The sequence below is a fragment of the Schistocerca gregaria genome, chromosome 3, assembly GCF_023897955.1.
Source record: "Schistocerca gregaria isolate iqSchGreg1 chromosome 3, iqSchGreg1.2, whole genome shotgun sequence".
Taxonomy (NCBI): Eukaryota; Metazoa; Arthropoda; class Insecta; order Orthoptera; family Acrididae; genus Schistocerca; species Schistocerca gregaria.
In genome coordinates this window covers 916,406,897-916,429,479 of record NC_064922.1, presented here as the reverse complement: position 1 = coordinate 916,429,479, position 22,583 = coordinate 916,406,897, and the positions used below count along the sequence as shown (strand labels likewise).

The following is a 22,583-nucleotide window of genomic DNA, read 5'->3' as shown; positions in this document are numbered from 1 at the left end:
CGTGTCGGAACATTAGCTAAAAGGACTTGTATCTGTATGCTTACAAATTTATTGGTCTGCCTGAGTTACTGTGTCCAGGCGAACTTCTGCGTTATCTGCTCGTGTTTCTGAATGAAATGGATCCAGGACTGTTGGATATTCAGTTTTTTGTGTCATCGGCTGAGACCGTTATGCACCAGAAAATCATTTGGATTACTCTGTATTTAAGGAAGGCCCTAGGAAACGACTGCCATTGAATTGAATCTAGTAACTAGAAGGCGTCTCTGTCTCCCATTTTAATTCCTGATGGATTGCCGCACAGGATTCCTTGCTCGTGTGCCGCTGCCACAGGTGAAAGTACCGGAAAAACAGGTAGTAAGGATTCTTCGGAGCGCATCTTGGTGAGCTGCCAAGCCTGGCGGTGTCGATGGCCCATGGAGCGCGAGCTGGCTGCCGACCTTGTCCGGCGCGCGGCGCTGCTTGGAATGAATTCCAGCCTCACCTCGCGCTACTGGAAACTAGTCCAGGAAGCCCGGCGTCACGCCGACAGCGGATTACTCACCCTGACATTCTCTCCGTCTTTTACGAACCTTGCTTCCGGCACTTTCATTTCTGTCAAACTCTAAACACACGTGGCTTCTGGGTAGGCCGCCCGTACCTCCCTAAATTTTCCATCGTCTCTATTTGTGACAACCAGAATTCACCTGAAAACTATTCATCACCATACAACGATGACAAAAGACGTACTTAAAACAACACATGTGCCGCAATAATAGTGAATTAAAAGGCAAACAAGGAGCTTTCGTGTAAAATTAACACATTTAAATGAACGTTTTCCGTCTTCTGAAAGCCAAGCGATGACTTTTTCATGTATATGTATAACCCCTATACACATAGATGTATCCTCGCAGATATTCCGACGCTGCCATTCCGTGTCACTCTAGAAAATCGTGGTCCAGACGCAGCCGACAGCTTTAAGCTGTTGGTCACCTTAGTGGGACGATGATCAGAGTTTCAGATCCCGTTGGTGGGCAATGAAGGTCCACCAATAACAATGTTGCGAGGGCCCACAGTAGTCATAAACAGCCTCTCACTCTGTGCGATCACGAGATGGTACATAATGAACTGTTGTTTTACGCAAGTTTCAGTAAGGGCTATAGGAATTATTTCTGTACTGCGGTTATCTACTTGTTTATAAACCACACGTGTTACACCTACATCTACATCTACATTATACACTATGTGATCAAAAGTATCCGGAAAACCACAAGAACTCACGTTTTTCAAAGTAGGTGCATTGTGCTGCCACGGTGAGAGAGTAGAATGGGGGACTCCGCGGAACTCAAAAAATGGTTCAAATCGCTGAGAGTTCAATGGGACTTAACATATGAAGTCATCAGTCCCCTAGAACTACTTAAACCTAACTAACATAAGGACATCACACACATCTATGCCCGAGGCAAGATTCGAACCTGCGACCATAGCGGTCGAGCGGTACCAGACTGCAGCGCCTAGAACCGCTCGGCCACAATAGCCGGATCCGCCGAACTCAAGGTCTTCGAACGTGGTCAGGTGATTGGGTGTCACTTGTGTCATAAACCTGTACGCGAGATTTCCACATTCCTAAACATCCTTAGGTCCACTGTTTCCGATGTAATAGTGAAGTGGAAACTGAAGGGACGCGTACAGCACAAAAGCGTACATGCCGACCTCGTCTGTTGACTGACAGAGACCGCCGACCGTTGACGAGAGTCGTAATGAGTAATAGGCAGACATTTATCCAGAACATCACACAGGAATTCCAAACTCCATCAGGATCCACTGCAAGTACTTTGACAGATAGACGGAAGTTGAGAAAACTTGGATTTTATGGTTAAGCGGGTGCTCATAAGCCACACATCACGCCGGTAAATGTCAAACGACGTCTCGCCTGGTGTAAGGAGCGTAAACATCGGACGATTGAACAGTGGAAAAACGATGCGTGGCGTGACCAATAACGGTACACAATGTGGCAATCCGATGGCAGGGCGTCGCTATGGCGAATGCCCGGTGAAAGTCATCTGCTAGCGTGTGTAGTGCCAATTCGGAGGCAGTGGCGTTATGGTGTGTTCGTGTTTTTCATGGAGAGGGCTTGCACCCCTTGTTGTTTTGCGTGGCGCTATCAGAGCACAGGCCTACATTGATGTTTGAAGCACCTTCTTGCCTCCCTCTGTTGAAGAGTAATTTGGGGGTGACGACTGGATCTTTCGAAACTATCCAGCACCTGTTCATAACGCACGGCCTGTTGCGAAGTGATTACTCGACAGTAACATTCCTGTAATGCACTGGCCTACACAGAGTCCTGACCTGAATGCTATATAACGCCTTTGGGTTGTTTTGGAACGCCGAACGTCCCAGTTCTCACCGACCGACATCGAAGGCTCTCCTCAGTGCATCACTCCGTGAAGAATGGGCTGCCATTCCCCAACGAACCTCCCAATTCCTCATTGAACGCATGCCTGCGAGAGTGGAAGCTGTAATCAAGGCCAAGGCTGGGCCAATACCATATTTAATTCCATCATTACCGATGGAGAGGCCGCGAACTTGTAAGAAACTTTCAGCCAGGTGTCCGGACACTTTTGATCACATAGTGTACATACTCCGCAAGTCACCATATTGCTCATGGCGGAAGGTACCCTCTATCTCTACTAGGATTTACCTAACAGGTTCCATTCGGAAATGTAGCGAGGGAAAAACAAGAATAACAAGTGTCTATATGTTTACCTAGGAGCCCACATACGGATAAGAGTGGTCACTTTCCTGAGAGCCATCTGACTATACGTTTGTCTACGATGAACACTCGTCCTCAAACACAACATGTTGTGTTCTATTACTTAAAACCTTAAAACCACTCTCATATCTGAGAAAGTATTCCGTATGACCCGATCTTTGTTAACAGTCTACACAGATCTGTAAATTTTTGTCACTTAACGCAGTAAATTGTGTCAGTGTTTTTAAAACACAGCTAACAGAGACTGCGAAGAAAATGGTTTGAATAAATCAGTTCACTTTTTACGTTCAAAAATATGAAATTTCTTATTCAACTCATAACTTACCTGAAAGACAATATTTCTGTTATTTGATGCATTACATTCTATCGGTTACTTACAATTACAATTAAACTCTTCTTCTTGTTTTACTTTTGCTCCCCTTCTGTCACCAGCAGTCAATATACTCATGACTTCTACCCTGCAGTTACTCTAACGTAATAGTTATTTCGTCTGTTAATATTCGTTACTCCACATGGAACTAAAGGCCGTTTACTTAAGGCGATCGTGCGTGCACTGTACCATAACTCATTTTCATAAGCAACAAGCATTTGTTCTCAATTTTAGATCTGAAGCTTCTGCCATTTCTCCATGTTTTAAATCCTCTCTCCTGTATTTGTAGCTAAAACTGACCACAATAATGTCATAGCCATAGCCTAGTCTCCTACTCGGTTACACACATACACTGGGTTTCCGGAAATTCCCTTTACAAACGTCTTGTATTTGTAGAGGGGAGAGAACAAAGACTGGTTTGACTAGCAACTCGTGTCCGGAAACGTACAGTCGCCGTTCTAGGACGCGTTCAGTGAAGAAGCTTAACTCACCCACTTCTGATTCATGTCTGAATTATGTGTAACGCAGTACAATTATTAGGTAAAAATTCGAAAGGAAACATAACGAAACATTATCTATCAGTTAAGAGCATTTGTTTGTAGTGACACTTAAACAGTACATGTTTATATTATTCCGAAACAAAGGAGAACCGAGAATACTTTACGTACAGAACAGTACTGATACATTACAACAGTGGCTCGAAGTGGCAACCACCAACGTTTTTACAGACATAGTTCTTACGAAGCACGTTCTGGTACACACTCTCCATCCCACCTCTTACTTTTCAGTTTCTAGTGCAGTGGCCAGATTTTCCTCTGTCTCTATAGCAGTCCCGTGGGTTTAACTTTGCATATGACTCCACAAAAAGTTATCCATAGGAGTTAAATCCAGTGACCCATTCGAATTGCTACCTAATAATGGTACGGTGTCACGCCTACGTCAGTTCTTCAAGGAGAAATTGATGAGTTAAACCTGTGAATTGAAACCGCCGTAGAACGGAAACAGTACGTTTGCGGACATAGGTTATTGTTCAAAATCGGTACATCAGAACTCCTGAAAATAGACGTTCACTGTGAATATTGTATCACAGACACAGTCCAGTTGACAGTTCATAGACGTCAATAAACCTATCCAAAGATGTAAACAACCATTCAAGAGTGGCGCCTATTAGACGGAGGGGGCCCGACAGCCGATCAGTTCCAATCATTTCCACGAGGAAGGCCAGGAAGGAGGTACATGGCTCGCGTTGTCTATAATTCAACCATGCCTAGGCTGTCAAAACCGGAGTTCGATCGCGTCCTCATTGTTACTTTGTACCAGGAAGGGCTCTCAACAAGGAAAGTGTTCAGGCGTGTAGGAGTGAGCCAAAGTGATGATGTTCGGACATGAAGGAGATACAGAGGGACAGGAACTGTCGATGGCATGCCTCGCCCAGGCCGCCCAAGGTCTGCTAATGCAGTCAGTGACCGCTACCTGCGGATTATGGCATGGAGGAACACTGACAACAACGCCATCACGCTGAGTAATGCTTAGGGTGCAGCGACAGGACGTCGTGTTACGACTCAAACTGTGCGCAATACGCTTCCTGATGAGCAACTTCCCTCCCGACGTCCATGGTGAGGACCATCTTTAAAGCCACGCCACTATGCAACACGGTGTAGATGGGTCCAACAACATAAAGAACAAACCGTCAGGATTGGCATCACGTTCCGTTCACCGATGATTGTCGCGTATGCCTTCAAACAGACAATACTCTGGAGGCAACTTGACACTGTCCAGTGATTGCAGCAAGGTGGAGGTTCCCTGATGTTTAGGGGTGGCATTATGTGGGGCCGACGTACCCCGCTGGTGGTCATGGAAGGCTGCGTAACGGCTGTGCGATACGTGAAAGCCATTCTCCGACACGACAGTGGAACCATATCGGCAGCATATTGGCGAGGCATTTGTCTCCATGGACGACAATTCGCTCCCCAATCTTGCACATCTTTTGAATGACTTCCTTCAGGATAACGAAATGGCTCGATTACAGTGGCCAGGATGTTTTCCAGATATGAACCCTATCGCACATGCCTAGTATAGATTGAAAAGGGCTGTTTATGGACGACGTGACTCACCAACCAATCTGAGGGATCTAAGTAGAATCGCCGTTGAGGAGTGGCACAATCTGGGCCAACAGTGCCTCGAAGAACTTGTGGATAGTATGCCACAGCGAATACAGGCACGCATCAATGCAAGGATACGTGCTACAGGGTACTGAAAGTGCTGGTGTTTTCACCAATCTGGTCCACCACTTCTGAAGGTTTCGCTGTATGGTGATACAACATCTGTGGTTTTCAATAAAAAGGGCGCAAATGATGTTTATGTCGATCTCTATTCAAATTTTCTGAACAATTTCCTCAACTCTCGGAATCGAGGATATGCAAAACTTTTTTTGATGTGTGTATGATGTACTGATTCCCTCTACAAGTTCTAGAAGTTGGGAGTTTCGGAACGCTCTGTAGGGTGCGTCAAACTACTTAAATTATTTTTATGATCGAGGTCTTTACGTGAAGTTCCTCTGAACGTTACATACAGACGGATCTGTAAGCGTTTTCAAACTAGTAAACAGTGTTCTCTTTTACGTTGAATGATGTTCTTAAACCAATCTATGATTAGTGCACAGCATTCTGAATCTATGTGTATTGTTATCTTGGACTGAGCTGTAAAGATTTCCAAACTAACTTTGCTCTCAGTTGTCATGGAGACCCATTACCCGCATTTAATTCGAGCAACGGGCCGCAGCAGCTGTGTCTGTTGTTTTATTTCATACGTGCTTCATCTTTGCAGTATCGGCGTAAGAATATACATCCTAACTCTGTCTTAGTTTACAGCATCTTTTTTCTCAGTACTGGAGGAGTGAATCTGCGTATTCTGTCTCTATGGAAACTGTAGACAGTTCTGAAAGTATATTAGACAGTATATAAAAAAGGAAAGTACAACGGAAGACAGTATCATTGTCTTAGTTTATTGATAATATTGTATAATATATACATTCTTCACAAAGGAACGTTGTTCAGGATGACATTTCAGCCCAGCAGAGCAGCCTTAGCGTGGAGGTGGGCAGCAGCGGCGAGAGCGCCAGGGGCGGCGTAGGCAGCGGGGGCGGCGTAGGCAGCGGGGGCGGCGTAAGCCACGGGAGCGGGAGCGGCGTACGCCACAGCGGGGGCGGCGTAAGCGTGGCCGGCGTAGGCGTGGGCAGCGTGGGCGGCCAGAGCGGCGGCGCCGTTGACGACGGCGTCACGGGCCTGAGTCTGGGCGACGGCGGTCAGGTGGGCGGCTTTGGTGACGGCGACGTCAGGGGTGTCAGCCAGGTAGCCGTCGGAGCGCACGGCGATAGGGGCGGGGCCGTAGGCGGCGTAGCCGGCGTGCACGGGGGCGGCCACCACGGCGGGGGCGGCGTAGGCCGCGGGGGCGACGACTGCGGCGGGGGCGGCGCCCAGGTAGCCGGGCTTGGCCACGGCGACGGCCAGGACGGCGCTCAGGACGATCTGAAAAACGAAAAAGTATCGTTAGGCAGTGCTTTACTACTCAGTTAATTCCCTAAATCAGGAGTCCTCCATACGGAGATACACAGTTTGTTGATGCAGTGAGTTATAACGATCTACACACAGTGGTAGCAGTAAGTACCAGGGTGTTCATGGCTGGGTGAGTTGTTGCTGCTGCTACTGCTGCTGCCGAAATGTGCCTCTGCTGTGTTGGGCACGGCTTTTATACACGGCCGGACCAGTGCGCGTCACCTAACGTGAAAGTATCACTTCTCACGTCGTGGCCTTGTGTGAGGTCCCGTGCTGGGCGTTGTCTCGTGCCCGGCGGATTTGTTCCGCACGCTGCACTGACCTAGAGGTTCTCCTGAACGGACGAGGTTTCAATACACCCTATGTTATACGTATCTCTGCTGACGTTTTGATCCAAGTATTTGCTCGAATAATACGACAGCATGGAGGTGTAGAGGACGACGTGTGACGGTGATGTGCAGTCTGGCATACACTGTTTCAATGTGAAAACCTTTTAATATTTAAGTGTGTATGAAAGTTGCACTCCGCCTCCGTAGCGTAGCAGTAGCGTTACCGTGTTGATTCCCGGCACGGGACTGGATGTTGTGTGCCATTCATCATCATTTTCATGATTCATCCCCATTACGGCATAGCAAACTGCTTCCACTGGGACCTTGCCTAGTACGGCGGTGCAGGTCTCCTGCATTGCCCCCTATGCTCTGTCAAGGAGTATGGGATCTCTTTATCATCATCATCATCATCATCATCATGAAAGAAAAGGGTCAGTATGCAACATCTAGTTGTGCTCGATCAATGAAAACGAAATTATGTCGATGTGAAAATCCTACAAACATAATAATAAGTTATTCAAACTAATGTTGACGTACTTCATAAGCCACGTTGTATAGCTTAATGTAATATTTGGTATCGTTTCGGCTTTCGTCCATAAGTCAGTAAGAAATTCCGTTCTCAGTGTCCCCTATGTAGACTGTAATAACACCATAGCTACCTGAACTGAATCAAATCTACATCTACATGGGTACATTGCAAATCACATTTGAGTGCCTGGCAGAAGGTTCATTGAGCCACCTTCTCAACTCTCTTTTATTCCAATCTCGTATAGCGCGCGGAAAGAATGAACACCTATATCTTTCCGTACGAGCTCTGATTTTCCTTATTTTATCGTGGTGATCGTTCCTTCCTATGTAGGTGAGTGTCAACAACATATTTTCGCATTTTGAGGAGAAATTTGGAATTTCGTCGGAACGAAAAACGCCTCTCTTTTAATGATGTCCAGGCGAAACCCTGTATCATTTCTGTGACACTCCCTCCTATATTTCGTGATAATACAAATCGTGCTCCCTTTATTTCAACTTTTTCGATGTACTCCGTCAGTCCTATCTGGTAACGATCCCACACCGCCCAGCAGTATTCTAAAAGAGGACGAACAATCGTAGTGTAGGCAATCTCCTTTGTAGGTCCGTTAGATTTTCTAAGTGTCCTGCCAACAAAAAGCAGTCTATATTTAGCCTTCCCCACAACATTAGCTAGGTGTTCTTTCCAATTTAAGCTGTTCGTAATTGTAATACCTAGATATTTAGTTGGATTTACGGCTTTTAGATTAGACTGATTTATCGTGTAAGCGAAGTTTAACGAGTTCCTTATAGCACTCATGTGGATGACCACACACTTTTCGTTGTTAAGGGTCAACTGCCAATTTTTGCACCCTTCAGATATCTTTTATAAATCGTTTTTCAGTTTGTTTTGATCTTCTGATGGCCTTATTACTCATCTGCAAACAACCGAAGACGGCTGCTCACATTGACTCCCAAATCGTTTATATAGATAAGGAACCACAAAGGGTCTATCACACTACCTTGGGGAAGGCCAGAAACACTTCTGTTTTACTAAATGACTTTCCGCCAGTTACTACGAACTGTGAGCTCTATGACAGGGATTCACAAATCCAGTCACATATCTGAGACGATATTCCATAAGCACGCAACTTCACTACGAGCCGCTTGTGTGCTACAGTGTCAAAAGCCTTCCGGAAATCCATAAATACGGAATCGATCTGAAATCCCTAGTCAATATCACTCCACACTTCATGTGAATAAAGAGCTAGTTGTGTTTCACACGAACAATGTTATGTAAACCCATGTTCACTGTGTGTCAACAGGCGGTTTTCCTCGAGGTAATTCATAATGTTCGAACACAATATATGTTCCAAAATCCTGCTGCATATCGACGTTAACGATATGTGCCGGTAATTTTATGGATTACTCCATCTTTCTTGAAAATTGGAACGTTCCAGTCTTTGAGTACGTATCTTTCGTCGAGCGAACGGTTGTATATGATTGTTGATAGAGCAGTGATCGGAACAGCACCCGATTGCAATGAATGATGAAAGGTTCAGTGATAGCGACAATATTTTACCTATTAGCTGTTATATAATATTTCCACTGTGTGTGTCTAAACTTGTCACCCGCTTTCTACAACATACAACAAAGGTTATTTTATATTAAAATCTCACTTGCTGTCAGTTTTACGGAAACCCACATCAACGAATATGGTTTACGCAGCAAAGTTAAGCAAGGGTACGACTGCAGCTGGACCTTCAGCACTCTGCGACATGAAATGTTGCAGAAAACCAACACACACAAACTGATAAACAAGAAACTCATGCTGAAAACCACCTGACCACCTGATGGAAGAACCGATAGAGTCATACAGAACCTTGCTCGCTAACTGGCAGGAGGATATCCAGCATCCACAGCAGGGTGAGCATAATCACTGCCAGCGCAAATTGCATCTCCCTGAGGAATAACGCTGCAAAGAGGGTGGCGCTTTTGTAATTTTCTTAACAATTTCGCATTATGTCGCGACAGTACAGCCAGACGGATATTGATAAAATGCAACACAGTTTATTGTGTTCTGTCGAGACAGAAACTGATGAAGCTATTTTAATTTTTAATGAAATAGCACTGATGTGAATTTTGTATACGTAGAAATAGGTGACAAATAACGTTGCTGGATATATGAGTAATGATATTTAAAGCTTTCCCGCGTACTGATTGTTCCATAAAAACACGGGAGAACTGCCGGTTATCAGTAACGTCATACCACGATATTCCGGCTCAGAGTCTTCTGGCCATCTTCAAGTGAGTGCCACTATATTAGTATTGGTGAGTACGCGCTGAGCTCCGCTATTTAAAGCCATACTGAAGTGACTCAACGTATCGCAAAATCGATAAGGGTCCCACGAGCCGAGTGGTGCGAAATATAGCGGAACTTTTATCGAGTACTTCTCTACTGAAGGAGGTCATCAAGAGACTGAAACCAAACAGTTCAGTTCCACCTAGTCTATATGGACTGCCTAAGATCCACAAGGAGAATGTGCCATGACGTCCAATTGTGAGTAACATTGGACCAGCCACCTACGACGAGGCAAAATTCTTGGCATCTTTGCTCAAACCAATGATAGGCAAGTGTGCACATCACATAAAGAATTCTGGTGATTTTATCAGTCTGCTTCAGTCACTACAACTGCAAAGTAATGACTTATTGGTCAGTCTTGATGTGGTTTCACTTTTCACAAAGGTGCCTCTGGTGGACTCACTACACCTCATTGGCAATTAGTTTGGTGAAGACATTATAGCGTTGTTTGAGCACACACTCTCCTCCACATATTTTATATTTAACAATGAATTTAACGAATAATCTGACGGTGTCGCCATGGGGAGTCCTTTGTCTCCTCTGATGGGTAATATTTTTATGGAGGATTTTGAGGAGAGAGCACTCGACTCTGCCACTTTTAGACCGACAGTATTTTGGCGATACGTTGACGACCCTTTTATAGTGTGGCCTCATGGTCTGGACTGTCTCCAAGAATGTTTACGTCACATGAACATACATAAAAACATACACTTCACAATGGAGATAGGGAAAGATGGTTGTCTGCCATTTTTATACGTCTTGGTTCGACGGAAGAGTGATGGAACACTTTGTCACTCGGTGTACAGAAAGCCCACTCATACAGACCTTTATCTACGAGCTACTAGTTGCCACCATCCAGTACAAACAATGGGCGTTCTCAAAAGCTTGATTCACCGTGCCCATACCATCTCTGACGCCGACCGTCTTCAAGCGGAACTGGAACACCTGCAAAAAGTATTTCTGAAGAATGGATTTTCACCTAGGCAAGTGAACAGAGTGATGAAGACCTACAAACGACGGAACAAGGAAGAGGAAGGGGCTTTCAGGTCGACTGCTTATCTAACATTTATTAGGAATATTTCTTCACAGATAGGCAGAGTATTGAGAAAGAATCAAGTGAGAGTCATCTTTCGCCCTCGTTCCAAAATTTCATCACTGGTGGGATCCGTTAAAGATGTAATGGGCCTGCGTAAGTCAGGTGTTTACAAAATTCCGTGTGAATGCGGCAAATCGTATATAGGGCAAACAACACGAACTGTGCAGGAATGCATTGTGGAACACCAACGGCATTCTCGCCTTCTCCAACCCACCAAGTCCGCAATCGCCAAACATTGTATTTCCACAGACCACTCCATGAATTACAACGACACAAAAATTTTGGCACATACAGCAAACTTTTGGAGCTCGATTATCAATCAATACGTGGAAATAAGATTGTCTGACAACGAGATTCCTATCCGTCGAGATAGCGGTTATCAGCTAAACTCTGCTTGGAATCCTGTTATAGAGAAACTTCGTAGTCGACGTAGTTATCTGCATAAAGATGAAAATCGACCTGATATCGATACGCGAGGCTTTCACCGTGTAGGGCGCGAGGCGCAGCGCACGGAGCTGTAATGAACGCGCACGTTGAGCAGCGCATGCGAAATGTCACCTCAGTATGGCTTTAAATAGCGGAGCTGAGCGAGTACTCGCCAGTACTACTACAGTGGCACTCACCTGAAGATGGCCAGAAGACTCTGCGCCGAAATATCGTGGCAGGACGTTACTGATATCCGGCAGTTCTCCCGTGTTTTTCTGGAACTATATATGTAATATTAAATTATAGCCGTAAGAGTACTAGGCTCACAAAAAGCACGATCTTAGCTAAATGAAGTCATCTGCAAAGGTAAATTGATTTGGTAGAGCAGAGAAATTCAGGTTTTTTTTTAATGGCATATCTTCGAAGCAGATCCATGGCTGAGGGAGGTACTCTGAGCTACCTATTATTTATGCTACAATCACTTTCTCAAGACATGGCAGTAAACGGTTTCGGCATGTATTCGCTATCTTCCCATACTATTCCTCATGGACGGCAATGGCTGAAAAAAACGTTCATTTCATGCATAGATATAACTGCATGCGAGACGTTGTAGTACTACCGCTACACGCTTAGATATTTTCTACACTGTCTGGCCATATGCACCACTTGCCTGCACCTATGGCTTAGGAGTAACGTCTTTCACTAGTAATCAAAACACCTTGGTTCCTGACAAGGGAACCTCCCCATCGCACCCCCTCAGATTTAGTTACAAGTTGGCACATGGCATATTCATCCCATGTAGGCTTTCACGGCCGGCGTCTTCATCAGTAAACACTTCCGGGCTAAATTGCCGTGGTCGATCTGTAGAACTTCTTCTCCCTGACGTTTCGTTCTCAACTACGGAGAACATCTTCCGAGGTGAGTGGACGACTGCCTGCTAGGTGCTGGGGCCGCCGCTTATATGCAGATCGTAGAGGGCGCCACCGCACGTCACGTGGCGTCGATATGTAGTTCTCTCTGTCTATCGTCTGTTGTTTTTTAATATTATTTATTTCTCCTGTCCAATTTTATTTAAGTCATCCAAAGCACTTTTAAATTCTTATTGTAATACAAGATTCCCTGTCTCTTCCCAATCGATCCCTCTTCCTGCCGCTGCTACGTCATTAGACAAGTCCTGCAATCGAGAGAACAGACGATTGCCAGAGATAGCTACATATCGACGCCACGTGACGTGCGGCGGCGCCCTCTACGATCTCCATATAAGCGGCGACCCCAGGTCCTAGCAGCCAGTCGTCGACTCACCTTGGAAGATCTTCTGCGTAGTTGAGAACGAAACGTCAGGGAGAAGAAGTTCTACAGATCGACCCCGGCCATTTAGCCCGGAAGTGTTTACTGATGATTTATCAGGCTAGTCAGGATGAGATGGTGGTTAGGTGGAAACAGTGCATTGAAGAGGAGGACTTGTCTAATGACGTAGCAGCGGCAGGAAGAGGGATCGATTGGGAAGAGACAGAAAATCTTGTATTACAATAAGAATTTAAAAGTGCTTTGGACGACTTAAATAAAATTGGACAGGAGAAATAAATAATATTCAAAAAAATGGTTCAAATGTCTCTGAGCACTATGGGACTTAACATCTGAGGTCATCAGTCCCCTAGAACTTAGAACTACTTAAACCTAACTAACCTAAGGACATCACACTCATCCATGCCCGAGGCAGGATTCGAACCTGCGACCGTAGCAGTCGCGCGGTTCCAGACTACAGCGCCTAGAACCGCATGGCCACCACGTGCTGCTAAAAAACAGTCCTCGGAATTTGTAAGATCATTGCGGAAAGTAGCAACAAAACGGCTGTTCATGTTGGTATGTAGAATTTATGGGACTGGTTATATACCATCGTACCTTCGAAGATATCAAGAGCCGACAAGAGCGAGAATTAATGCACAGTCAGCTTAACAGCTCATGCAACCAAGTTGCTGTAATATACAGAGGAATCGAAAAGAAAATTGAGGATGTGTTACATGATGATCAGTTTGGCTTCCGAAAAGCTAAAGACCCTAGTGCTCGAATTAAAAAGTGTGTAATCTAGGGAAGGTAGTCTTTCGCCCCTCCTGTTCAATATATACATACAGGGTGAGGTTTATTGAACTATATGAAAAAAAACCTTTAAATTGACTACAAACTACGGCGTGTACACATATTATTCAATACATAAACTTCACTACAGATATTCCGATTTAGCTTCGATATGCCTGCCACAATTAGCGAGGCTGTGGCGCAGACGAATAGCAAATTTCTGCATGACCCGCTGAAGCTTGGGAACATCGATGCTGTCGAAGACCTCCTTGAATGGCTTTTTTCAGCTCGGAAATGGTTTTGGGGTTATTGCTGAACATCTTGTCTTTAACACAGCCCCACAAAAAGATGTCCCATGCTATCAGATCAGGAGAATACAGTGGCCAATCGAAGCCTAAGCCAGTGGCCTCTGGGTACCCCAGAGCCAGAATGTGGTACCCAAAGTGATCCTCCGGAACATAAAACATTCTCCTGCTCCGATGGTTTGCAAGAACCACTTCTTGTGAAAATCAGGATCGCTTTGGGTAATGGGTATGAAATAATCTTCCAAACCCTTCACGTGCCGTTCGGTAGTCACCGTGCCATCAAGGAATATCTCACAGATTATAGCGTGACTGGACACTGCACACCACACATTCACCTGTTGAGGGTGGCTTCTCGATAGCGAAATGCGGATTCCCACTCCTCCCAAATGCGCCAGTTTTGCTTATTGACGAACCCATCCAAATGAATGTGGGTTTCGTCCCTAAACCAAACATGCATGCGCTTACTGATTCTCAACATGCCCAGCGGACAACCGTGTAGTTTGAACTTCACAACCGATCCGAAGTTATGACGATTTTGTTTCATACAAACATGCAGATATTAGAACTCGTTTGCAGATTGTCTGCGGAGACCTATCGCGGTGAGTCGTTGGGAGAGGTGTGTGTTGTCCTCGCAACAAGGTAGAGCATAACTGTGCGATTTCCTGCGTTCCGGCCGGCCGAACACAACTGTGACACCTGCAATGTTGGAACGTGCGGACACTCTCATTCGAGGAGATCAATGGATCAGGGTATAACTCCTCACTGCTCAGCTGTTGAAGATTGTTAGTAGTAGCGACACATTCGTCCACCTGTTGGGCCCACTGGGTTCCTTCCTGCATAACACAAGACCATTAAGAGCAACGAAGGACCATCTGTGCGGTATTTCTCGCACAATTACGAGGCTGATCGTGACAGTTTTTTGTCTAAGTCGTTACAGGTGAACCGGAAACAAATGGCAACCATGGTGTGGTGCCTCACAACCTCTCCTCCGAATGGGAGATAAAATCCCTACACAGAGCCGGTAGTCATGGCGACGACACCCTGGGACTCTGATTCGTTTGATGTCCTGTTTCATGGTCCAACTATCAACTCTCAAGTGTACTGTGCCACCCTCAAGAAACGGAAGAAACAACTTCAGCGTATTTGTCACCACAAAAATGCAAACGAACTTCTCCTTCCCCATGACAACGCAGAGACCTCAAGCATGTCTGCCCACCCGAGAGCAACTCAGGAAACTTAATTGGACTCTTCCTTCTCATCCACTCTACACACCGGACCTCTAGTCTTCCGACTGGCGTCTATTTTGGCCAATGAGGGCTGCATTCAACGGGAAGCAGTACGTAGAGATTACTGATGGGAGATGACGTTGGTTCCGACGTCAACCTGTTGAGTGGTCCCTGTAAGATGTCATAAGGGTAGTCGCATTGAAGGGAGAGTACGTTGAAAATAGGGTTTCACAGTCAAAAGGGAGGGGAATAATATGATGTACTGGTATCAAGAATAAAGCGAACCTGCTTACAGAAAAAAATGTGTCGCATTACTTACTGAATGCCCCTGGTACAAGTTTTTACCTTCAGAGATGAACTACTGATTCTAGAATTCTCCCAATCTATCAAAGTCGAGCACTTGCCTTTCCCACGACCGACCCGGCGTGCTCGTACCATTTCATGTCGTTTTGCGACGTTACGCCTAGATACTTAATCATGTTAAGTGTCATGACAAGCAGTATACCATTAATACTGTATTCTAACAAGACTGTTTTCCTACTCGTCATCGTTAACGAAAATTTACCCACATTTACACCAAGCTGCTGTTAATCGCTCCAAATAAAAAACACTTCCAAGTGAGCCTGTATCGTCCAACAGACAGTCAATCACAACACTTTCTCGTACACCACGGCGTCATCAGTCAACAATTGCAGTATTATTTCAAGAAATACAGCAACAATCACTTCGTTATGCAAATAAGCGTTTCGAACTTTCGCCCATCTTCATTTGGCAGCAATATGGTGAATACTGCGCTGGTTTTGTGGAATATGCAGAGAAAACATGTTGCTCGACAGTTGTAAATGCGAAAAATTGAAGCCACGACAAGTGAGATAGAAAGGGAGCTGCAGCATACAAACTGAAGTCGATATTTTAGCGACGGGCTAACTCAATGTTAAACATGTGCTATGCCAACTGAAGGTGGGTGAAAGCTCGAAACGCGTAATGGTATCAATAAAAATAGATAAAAATTAGGTGGTTGCAGTATTTCGTAAAATAATATAAACCATAGCCACGCAGCTCAACAACCAGTAAAATGGAGAATCTAATGTAAATAGCCGCTGCTAACAGTATCCATCAGATCGTTTCTGTACATAGGGAACAAGAGTGGTCACTTTCCTGAGGCCCACCTGACGATACGTTTGTCTCCAATGAACACACGTCGTCGAACACAACGTATTGTGTTCTATTACTTAAAAGTCTTCAAACTACTCTCATATCTGAGAAAGTATTCAGGATTCCCAGATCTTTGTAAACAGTCTACACAGATATGCATATTTTTATCGCTTATCGCAGTAAATTACCTCAATATTTTTTTAAAAGCCGCTAACAGAGATTGTGAAGAACATGGTTTGAATAGATCAGTTCATCTATTACGTTCAAATGTATGAAATTTCTTATTCATCTCATAATTAACCTGGAAGACAATATTTATATAATTTCATGCAGTGCACTCAGTCAACCTGCTTTCAGTTACAATGAAACTCTTCTTCTCGTCTTACATTTAGTGTCCTTCTTCGCTTACTTAAGGCGATCGTGTGTTCTCGGTACCACAACTCATTTCCATAAACTACAAACATTTATTCTCAATTTTAGATCTGAAGCTTGTGCCATTTCTCCATATTTCATATCCTCTCTCCTGTGCTGCTGGCTAAAACTGACCTCAGTAATGTCGTAGCCGTAGCCTAGCCCCTTAGTAGGTTCACACACATATACGGGGTTTCCGGAAATTCTCTTCTTGTAGAGTGGAGTGAGCACGTACGGATTGCACAAGAACTCATATACGGAAACGTACAGTCTCCGTTCTAGGATACTTTCAGTGAAGATGTTTAACTCATCCAATTCTGCCTGATGAACTGAATTAGGTGTAACACAGCGCATTTATTAGATAAAAATTCGGAAGGAAATATAACGAAACATCCATTTATCACTCAAATGCATTTGTTTGTATTAACACATAAACAGTACATGTTGACATTATTCCGAAACAAAGAACAACCCTGCATACTTTACGTACAGAACAGTACTGATGCGTTAAACAGTGGCTCGAAGTGGCAACCACCAATGTTGTTACAGACACTGTTCTTACGAAGAACGTTATGGTACACTCTCTCCATCCCACCTCGTACTTTTCAGTTTCTAGTGCAGCGGCGAGAACTCGTCCGAACATATTTTCCTCTGTCCCTACAGGAGTCCCGTGAATTAAACTTTGCGTACTACTCCACAAGAAGTAGCATAGGAGTTAAATCCAGAGACCCATAAGAATTGCTACCTAATAATTGTACTACGTCAATTCTTCAAGAAGACGTGGATGAGTTAAACCTGTAAATTGAAACAGTCGTAGAACTGAAACAGTACGCTTGCAGACATGGGTTCCTGTTCAAAATACGCGCATCAAAAAAAATTTGGTATCACCCCGGTTCCCAGGACTCTAGAAGATAGCCGTTGACTGTGGATATTGTATCACAGACACATTTCCTTTGACTGTTCATAGATGTCACTAAATCGGCCTAAAGATGTAAACAACCATGAATGAGTAGCGCTTATTAGACTGAGTGGATCCGACAGCTGACCAGATCCAGTCATTCCACCAGGAAGGAAGTAGACGGCTCGTCCTGTCTGTTGTTGAACCATGCCTACACGGTCAATACTGCAGTTCGATCGCGTCCGCATTGTTACTTTGTGCCAGGAAGGGCTCTCAACAAGGGAAGTGTCCAGGCGTCTCGGGGTGAACCAAAGCGCTGTTGTTCGGACATGGAGGAGATGCAGAGAGGCAGGAGCTGTCGATGACATGCCCGGGCCGCCCAAGGCTACTACTGCAGCAAATGACCGCTGCCTACGGATTATGGCTTGGAGGAACCCTGACAGCGACGCCAGCATGTTGAATAATGCGTTTCGTGTAGGCGCAGGATGTCGTGTTAATACTCACACTGTGGGCAATATTGTGCATGATGCGCAACTTCACTGCCAACGTCCATGGCGAGGTCCATCTTTCCAACCACGACACCACGCAGCACGGTACAGACTGGTCCAGCAAGATACGGAATTGACCGCTCAGGATTGGCATCACGTTCTCTTCACCGCCGAGTGTCGCATATGCCTTCAACCAGACAATCGTCGGAGGCGTCTTCGGAGGCAACCTCGTCAGGCTGAACGCGTTAGACACACTGTCCACTGAGTGCAGCAAGGTGGAGGTTTCCTGCTGTTTAGGCGTGGCATTCTGTGGGGCCGACGTACGCCGCTGGTGGTCATGGAAGGCGGCGTAACGGCTGTGCGATACATGAATGCCATTCTCTGACCGAAAGGGCAACCATATCGGCAGCATATTGGCGAGGAATTTGTCTCCATGGACGACAATTCGCTCACCAATCTTGCGCATCTTGTGAATGACTTCATTCAGGATAACGAAATCACTCTATTAGAGTGGCCAGCATGTTTTCCACACATGAACCCTATGGAACATGCCTAGGATAGATTGAAAAGGACTGTTTATGGACGACGTGACTCACCAACCACTCTGAGGGATCTACGTCGAATCGCCGTTGAGGAGTGGGACAATCTGGACCAACAGTGCCTTGAAGAATTTGTGGATAGTATGGCACAGCGAATACAGGCACGCATCAGTGCAAGAGGACGTGCTACGGGGTGTTGGAGGTGCTTTTGTATTCAGCAATCTGGACCAACACCTCTGAAGGTCTCGCTGTATGCTGGTACAACATGCAATGTGTAGTTTTCATAAAAAAAGGGCTCAAATGATGTTCATGTTGATCTCTATTCAAATTTTCTGTACAGCTTCGGGAACTCTCGGACGCGAGATGATGCAAAGGGTTTTTTGATGTGTGTAAGGTGTATTCATTCCCTCTGCAAGTACTGGAAGTTCTGACTTTACGAACGCTCTGTAAAGTGCGTCAAATTATTGAAATTATTTTTATGACCCAGGTCTTTACGTGAAGTTCCTCTGAACCTCACATACACACGGCTTTGTAAGCGTTTTCAAACTAGAAAACTTGAAAGTAGGCTGCTTATTTTGGTAACGCCACGTAGCGCTGTGAATGAAAATCACTGGCTGTGCTGTGTGCAGTCTATGGCTGGTTGGCATTGTTGTAATATTTGTTTTCGTAGTGCTGGGCAGTTCGATGTGAACAGAGCGTAGCGTTGCGCAGTAGGAGTTGAGCCGCCAGCAGTGGTGAAGTGGGGAGAGAGATGGCGGAGTTTTGAGAGCGGATGATCTGGGCATGTGTCCATCAGAGACAGTAAATTTGTAAGACTGGATGTCATGAACTGATAATGACTTTTGAACACTATTAAGGTAAATACATTGTTTGTTCTCTATCAAAATCTTTCATTTGCTAACTAGAAGTGCATTCAGTAGTTAGAATCTTTTAGTCAGCTGGCAGTATCGGCGCACACTGTATTGCAGTAGTTTGAGTAACAAAGATTTTTGTCAGGTAAGTGATTCATGAAAGTTATAGGTTATTGTTAGTCAGAGCCATTCTTTTGTAGGGATTTTTTAAAGTCACACTGCGTTGCGTTAAAAATATTGTATGTCAGTTTAAGCACAGTCATTTATAATTTTTCTAAGGGGACGGTTCATAAACTGTGTTCTCTTTTACGTTGAATGATGTTCATAAACCAATCTATGATTAGTGTTCAGCATTCTGAATCTATGTGTATTGTTAATTTGGATTAAGCTGTATAGATTTCCAAACTAATTTCTGCTCTGAGTTGTCATCGAGACACATTATTTCATCGAACAATGGGCTGCGACCGCTGTGTCTGTTGTTTTATTACATACGTGATTCATCTTTGTAGTATCGGAGAAAGAATATGCATCCTAACTCTATCTCAGTTTACAGCGTTTTTCTTCAGTTCTGGAGGAGTGGATCTGCGTATTGTCTCTCCATGGAAACTGAAGACAATTCTGAAAGTGAATCAGGCGGTATAGAAAAATGGAACGTACAACCAAAGACAGTTTCATTGCCATAGTTTATTATTAATATTGTATAATATATACATTATTCACAAAGGAACGTTGTTCAGGATGACATTTCAGCCCAGGAGAGCAGCCTTAGCGTGGAGGTGGGCAGCAGCGGCGAGAGCGCCAGGGGCGGCGTAGGCAGCGGGGGCGGCGTAGGCAGCGGGGGCGGCGTAAGCCACGGGAGCGGCGTACGCCAAAGCGGGGGCGGCGTAAGCGTGGCCGGCGTAGGCGTGGGCGGCGTGGGCGGCCAGGGCGGCGGCGCCGTTGACGACGGCGTCACGGGCCTGAGTCTGGGCGACGGCGGTCAGGTGGGCGGCTTTGGTGACGGCGACGTCAGGGGTGTCAGCCAGGTAGCCGTCGGAGCGCACGGCGACGGGAGCGGGGCCGTAGGCGGCGTAGCCGGCGTGCACGGGGGCGGCCACCACGGCGGGGGCGGCGTAGGCCGCGGGGGCGACGACTGCGGCGGGGGCGGCGCCCAGGTAGCCGGGCTTAGCCACGGCGACGGCCAGGATGGCGCTCAGGACGATCTGAAATTGGTAATGTATCGTTAGGCAGTGCTTTACTACTCAGTTAATTCTCTAAATCAGGAGTCCTCCGTTCGGAGATACACAGTTTGTTGATGCAGTGAGTTATAACGATCTACACACAGTGGTAGCAGTACGTACCAGGGTGTTCATGGCTGGGTGAGTTGTTGCTGCTGCTACTGCTGCTGCCGAAATGTGCCTCTGCTGTGTTGGGCACGGCTTTTATACACGGCCGGACCAGTGCGCGTCACCTGACGTGAAAGGATCGCTGCTCACGCCGTGGCCTTGTGTGAGGTCCCGTGCTGGGCGTTGTCTCGTGCCCGGCGGATTTGTTCCGCACGCTGCACTGACCTAGAGGTTCTCCTGAACGGACGAGGTTTCATTACACCCTATGTTATACGTATCTCTGCTGACGTTCTGATCCAAGTATTTGCTCGAATAATACGACAGCATGGAGGTGTAGAGGACGACGTGTGACGGTGATGTGCAGTCTGGCATACACTGTTTCAATGTGAGAACCTTTTAATATTTAAGTGTGTATGAAAGTTGCACTCCGCCTCCGTAGCGTAGCAGTAGCGTTACCGTGTTGATTCCCGGCACGGGACTGGATGTTGTGTGTCCTTCATCATCATTTTCATGATTCATCCCCATTACGGCAATAGCAAACCACCTCCACTGGGACCTTGCCTAGTATGGCGGTGCAGGTCTCCGCCATTGCCCCCTATGCTCTGTCAAGGAGTATGGGACCTCTTCATCATCATCATCATCATCATCAGTCATCATCATCATCATCATCATTATGAAAGAAAAGGGTCAGTATGCAACATCTAGTTGTGCCCGATCAATGAAAACGAAATTATGTCGATGTGAAAATCCTACAAACAAAATAATAAGTTATGCAAAATTGAGCATTCGCTAATGTTGACGTATTTCATAAGCCATGTCGTATAGCTTAATGTAATATCTGGTATCTTTGCGGATTTGGTCCATAAGTCAGTAAGAAATTCCGTTTGCAGTGTCCCCTATGTAGCACCATTGTTACGTGAAGTGAATCGAATGATGGGAACATCATCCGATTGCAAAGAATGACGAAATTTTCAATGATAGAAACGATATTTTACTTATTAGCTGTTACATACATAAACTCATCACTCGCTTTCTATAACATACAATGAATGTAATTATCAGAATGACGTTTTCACTCTGCAGCGGAGTGTGCGCTCGTACAAAACTTCCTGGCAGATTAAAACTCTGTGCCGGATCGAGACTCGAACTCGGGACCTTTACTTTTTTTTGCTTTTTTTATATAATGTGGGACCGGGACTCAAACCCGGACTTCCCAGTTTACGCGAACGGTTGTTTTAACAACCTTTTTTTCTGCTTTTTTTTACTTTCGTTCTATTTTACTTTTATACAAATGGAAAAAAGGAAGGCCGTTCCTCTTCGGCTACATAAACAGAATAATATAAAGTCGTCCCGTTACGACAAAGGATGCTCCATACTATAGCCCGCTGCGAATTTTTCGATGACTGTCTTCTCGGTGCTGTGTTGTTTCCGTTCTTTGTTCAATCTCATAAAAAAAGGAACTGGGAAGAGGTGCTATGGTTATCTTCTCATGTCATCGATAATCCAGCTGCGAGGCGGATTATGGAATGCGCTCCAAAGGAAATTAGAAAAATATTGCCTATATTTACGGTTATTGACGATCGCACAATGTCGTTCGTTGAGGTAATACCAAAAATCGGGTACCGTCTTTTCGCCATAACTGAAGAGGTAGTGAACAGCGAGGCCGCAGATCCACGTCACAGAGTTCGTTTTTGCTCTTGGGAAATAAATCTTAAGGGGGAAAAGAAGTGTTCGGGTAGTTATCCTGTCGGGAGTCGTGTGTGAAAAGCCAATATCTGACGCACCTAATGCCATACGTCCTTTGCCGACCCGCATTCGAAACGATGTTCATCCGTGTCAATCACTTGGCATGTGGCACACAAGGGGGAATCAGCGAGGTGGATGCGATGTAGGCGGGACTGGCACAACTGTTTCCCATT

The 22,583-nt window shown here is 45.4% G+C and overlaps 2 protein-coding genes across 3 annotated transcripts in view; both read right to left on the bottom strand.

Annotated features, from left to right (window-relative positions):
- Positions 1-6,102: 6,102 nt before the first annotated feature.
- LOC126355499 (cuticle protein 16.5-like) overlaps positions 6,103-22,583 on the bottom strand; it is a 31,863-nt gene continuing 15,382 nt past the window's right edge. Inside the window, exons 1-2 of one of the 2 annotated variants that reach the window (XM_050005829.1) lie at positions 6,786-6,836; positions 6,103-6,646 (exon numbers count right to left, since the gene is read on the bottom strand). In XM_050005829.1, coding sequence (XP_049861786.1) covers positions 6,185-6,646; positions 6,786-6,797 — 474 coding nt within the window. In that variant the 5' untranslated portion in view covers positions 6,798-6,836 and the 3' untranslated portion in view covers positions 6,103-6,184. Of the gene's footprint in view, positions 6,647-6,785; positions 6,837-22,583 lie in introns of those variants that run through there. The other variant, XM_050005830.1, reaches the window with a different exon arrangement.
- Positions 20,004-20,760, bottom strand: LOC126355502 (cuticle protein 38-like). The gene is made up of 2 exons (XM_050005838.1): positions 20,680-20,760; positions 20,004-20,541 (listed from the first exon to the last, which is right to left on the bottom strand). The coding sequence occupies exons 1-2, from the start codon at positions 20,689-20,691 to the stop codon at positions 20,086-20,088; spliced, it is 468 nt and encodes a 155-aa protein (XP_049861795.1). The 5' UTR covers positions 20,692-20,760; the 3' UTR covers positions 20,004-20,085.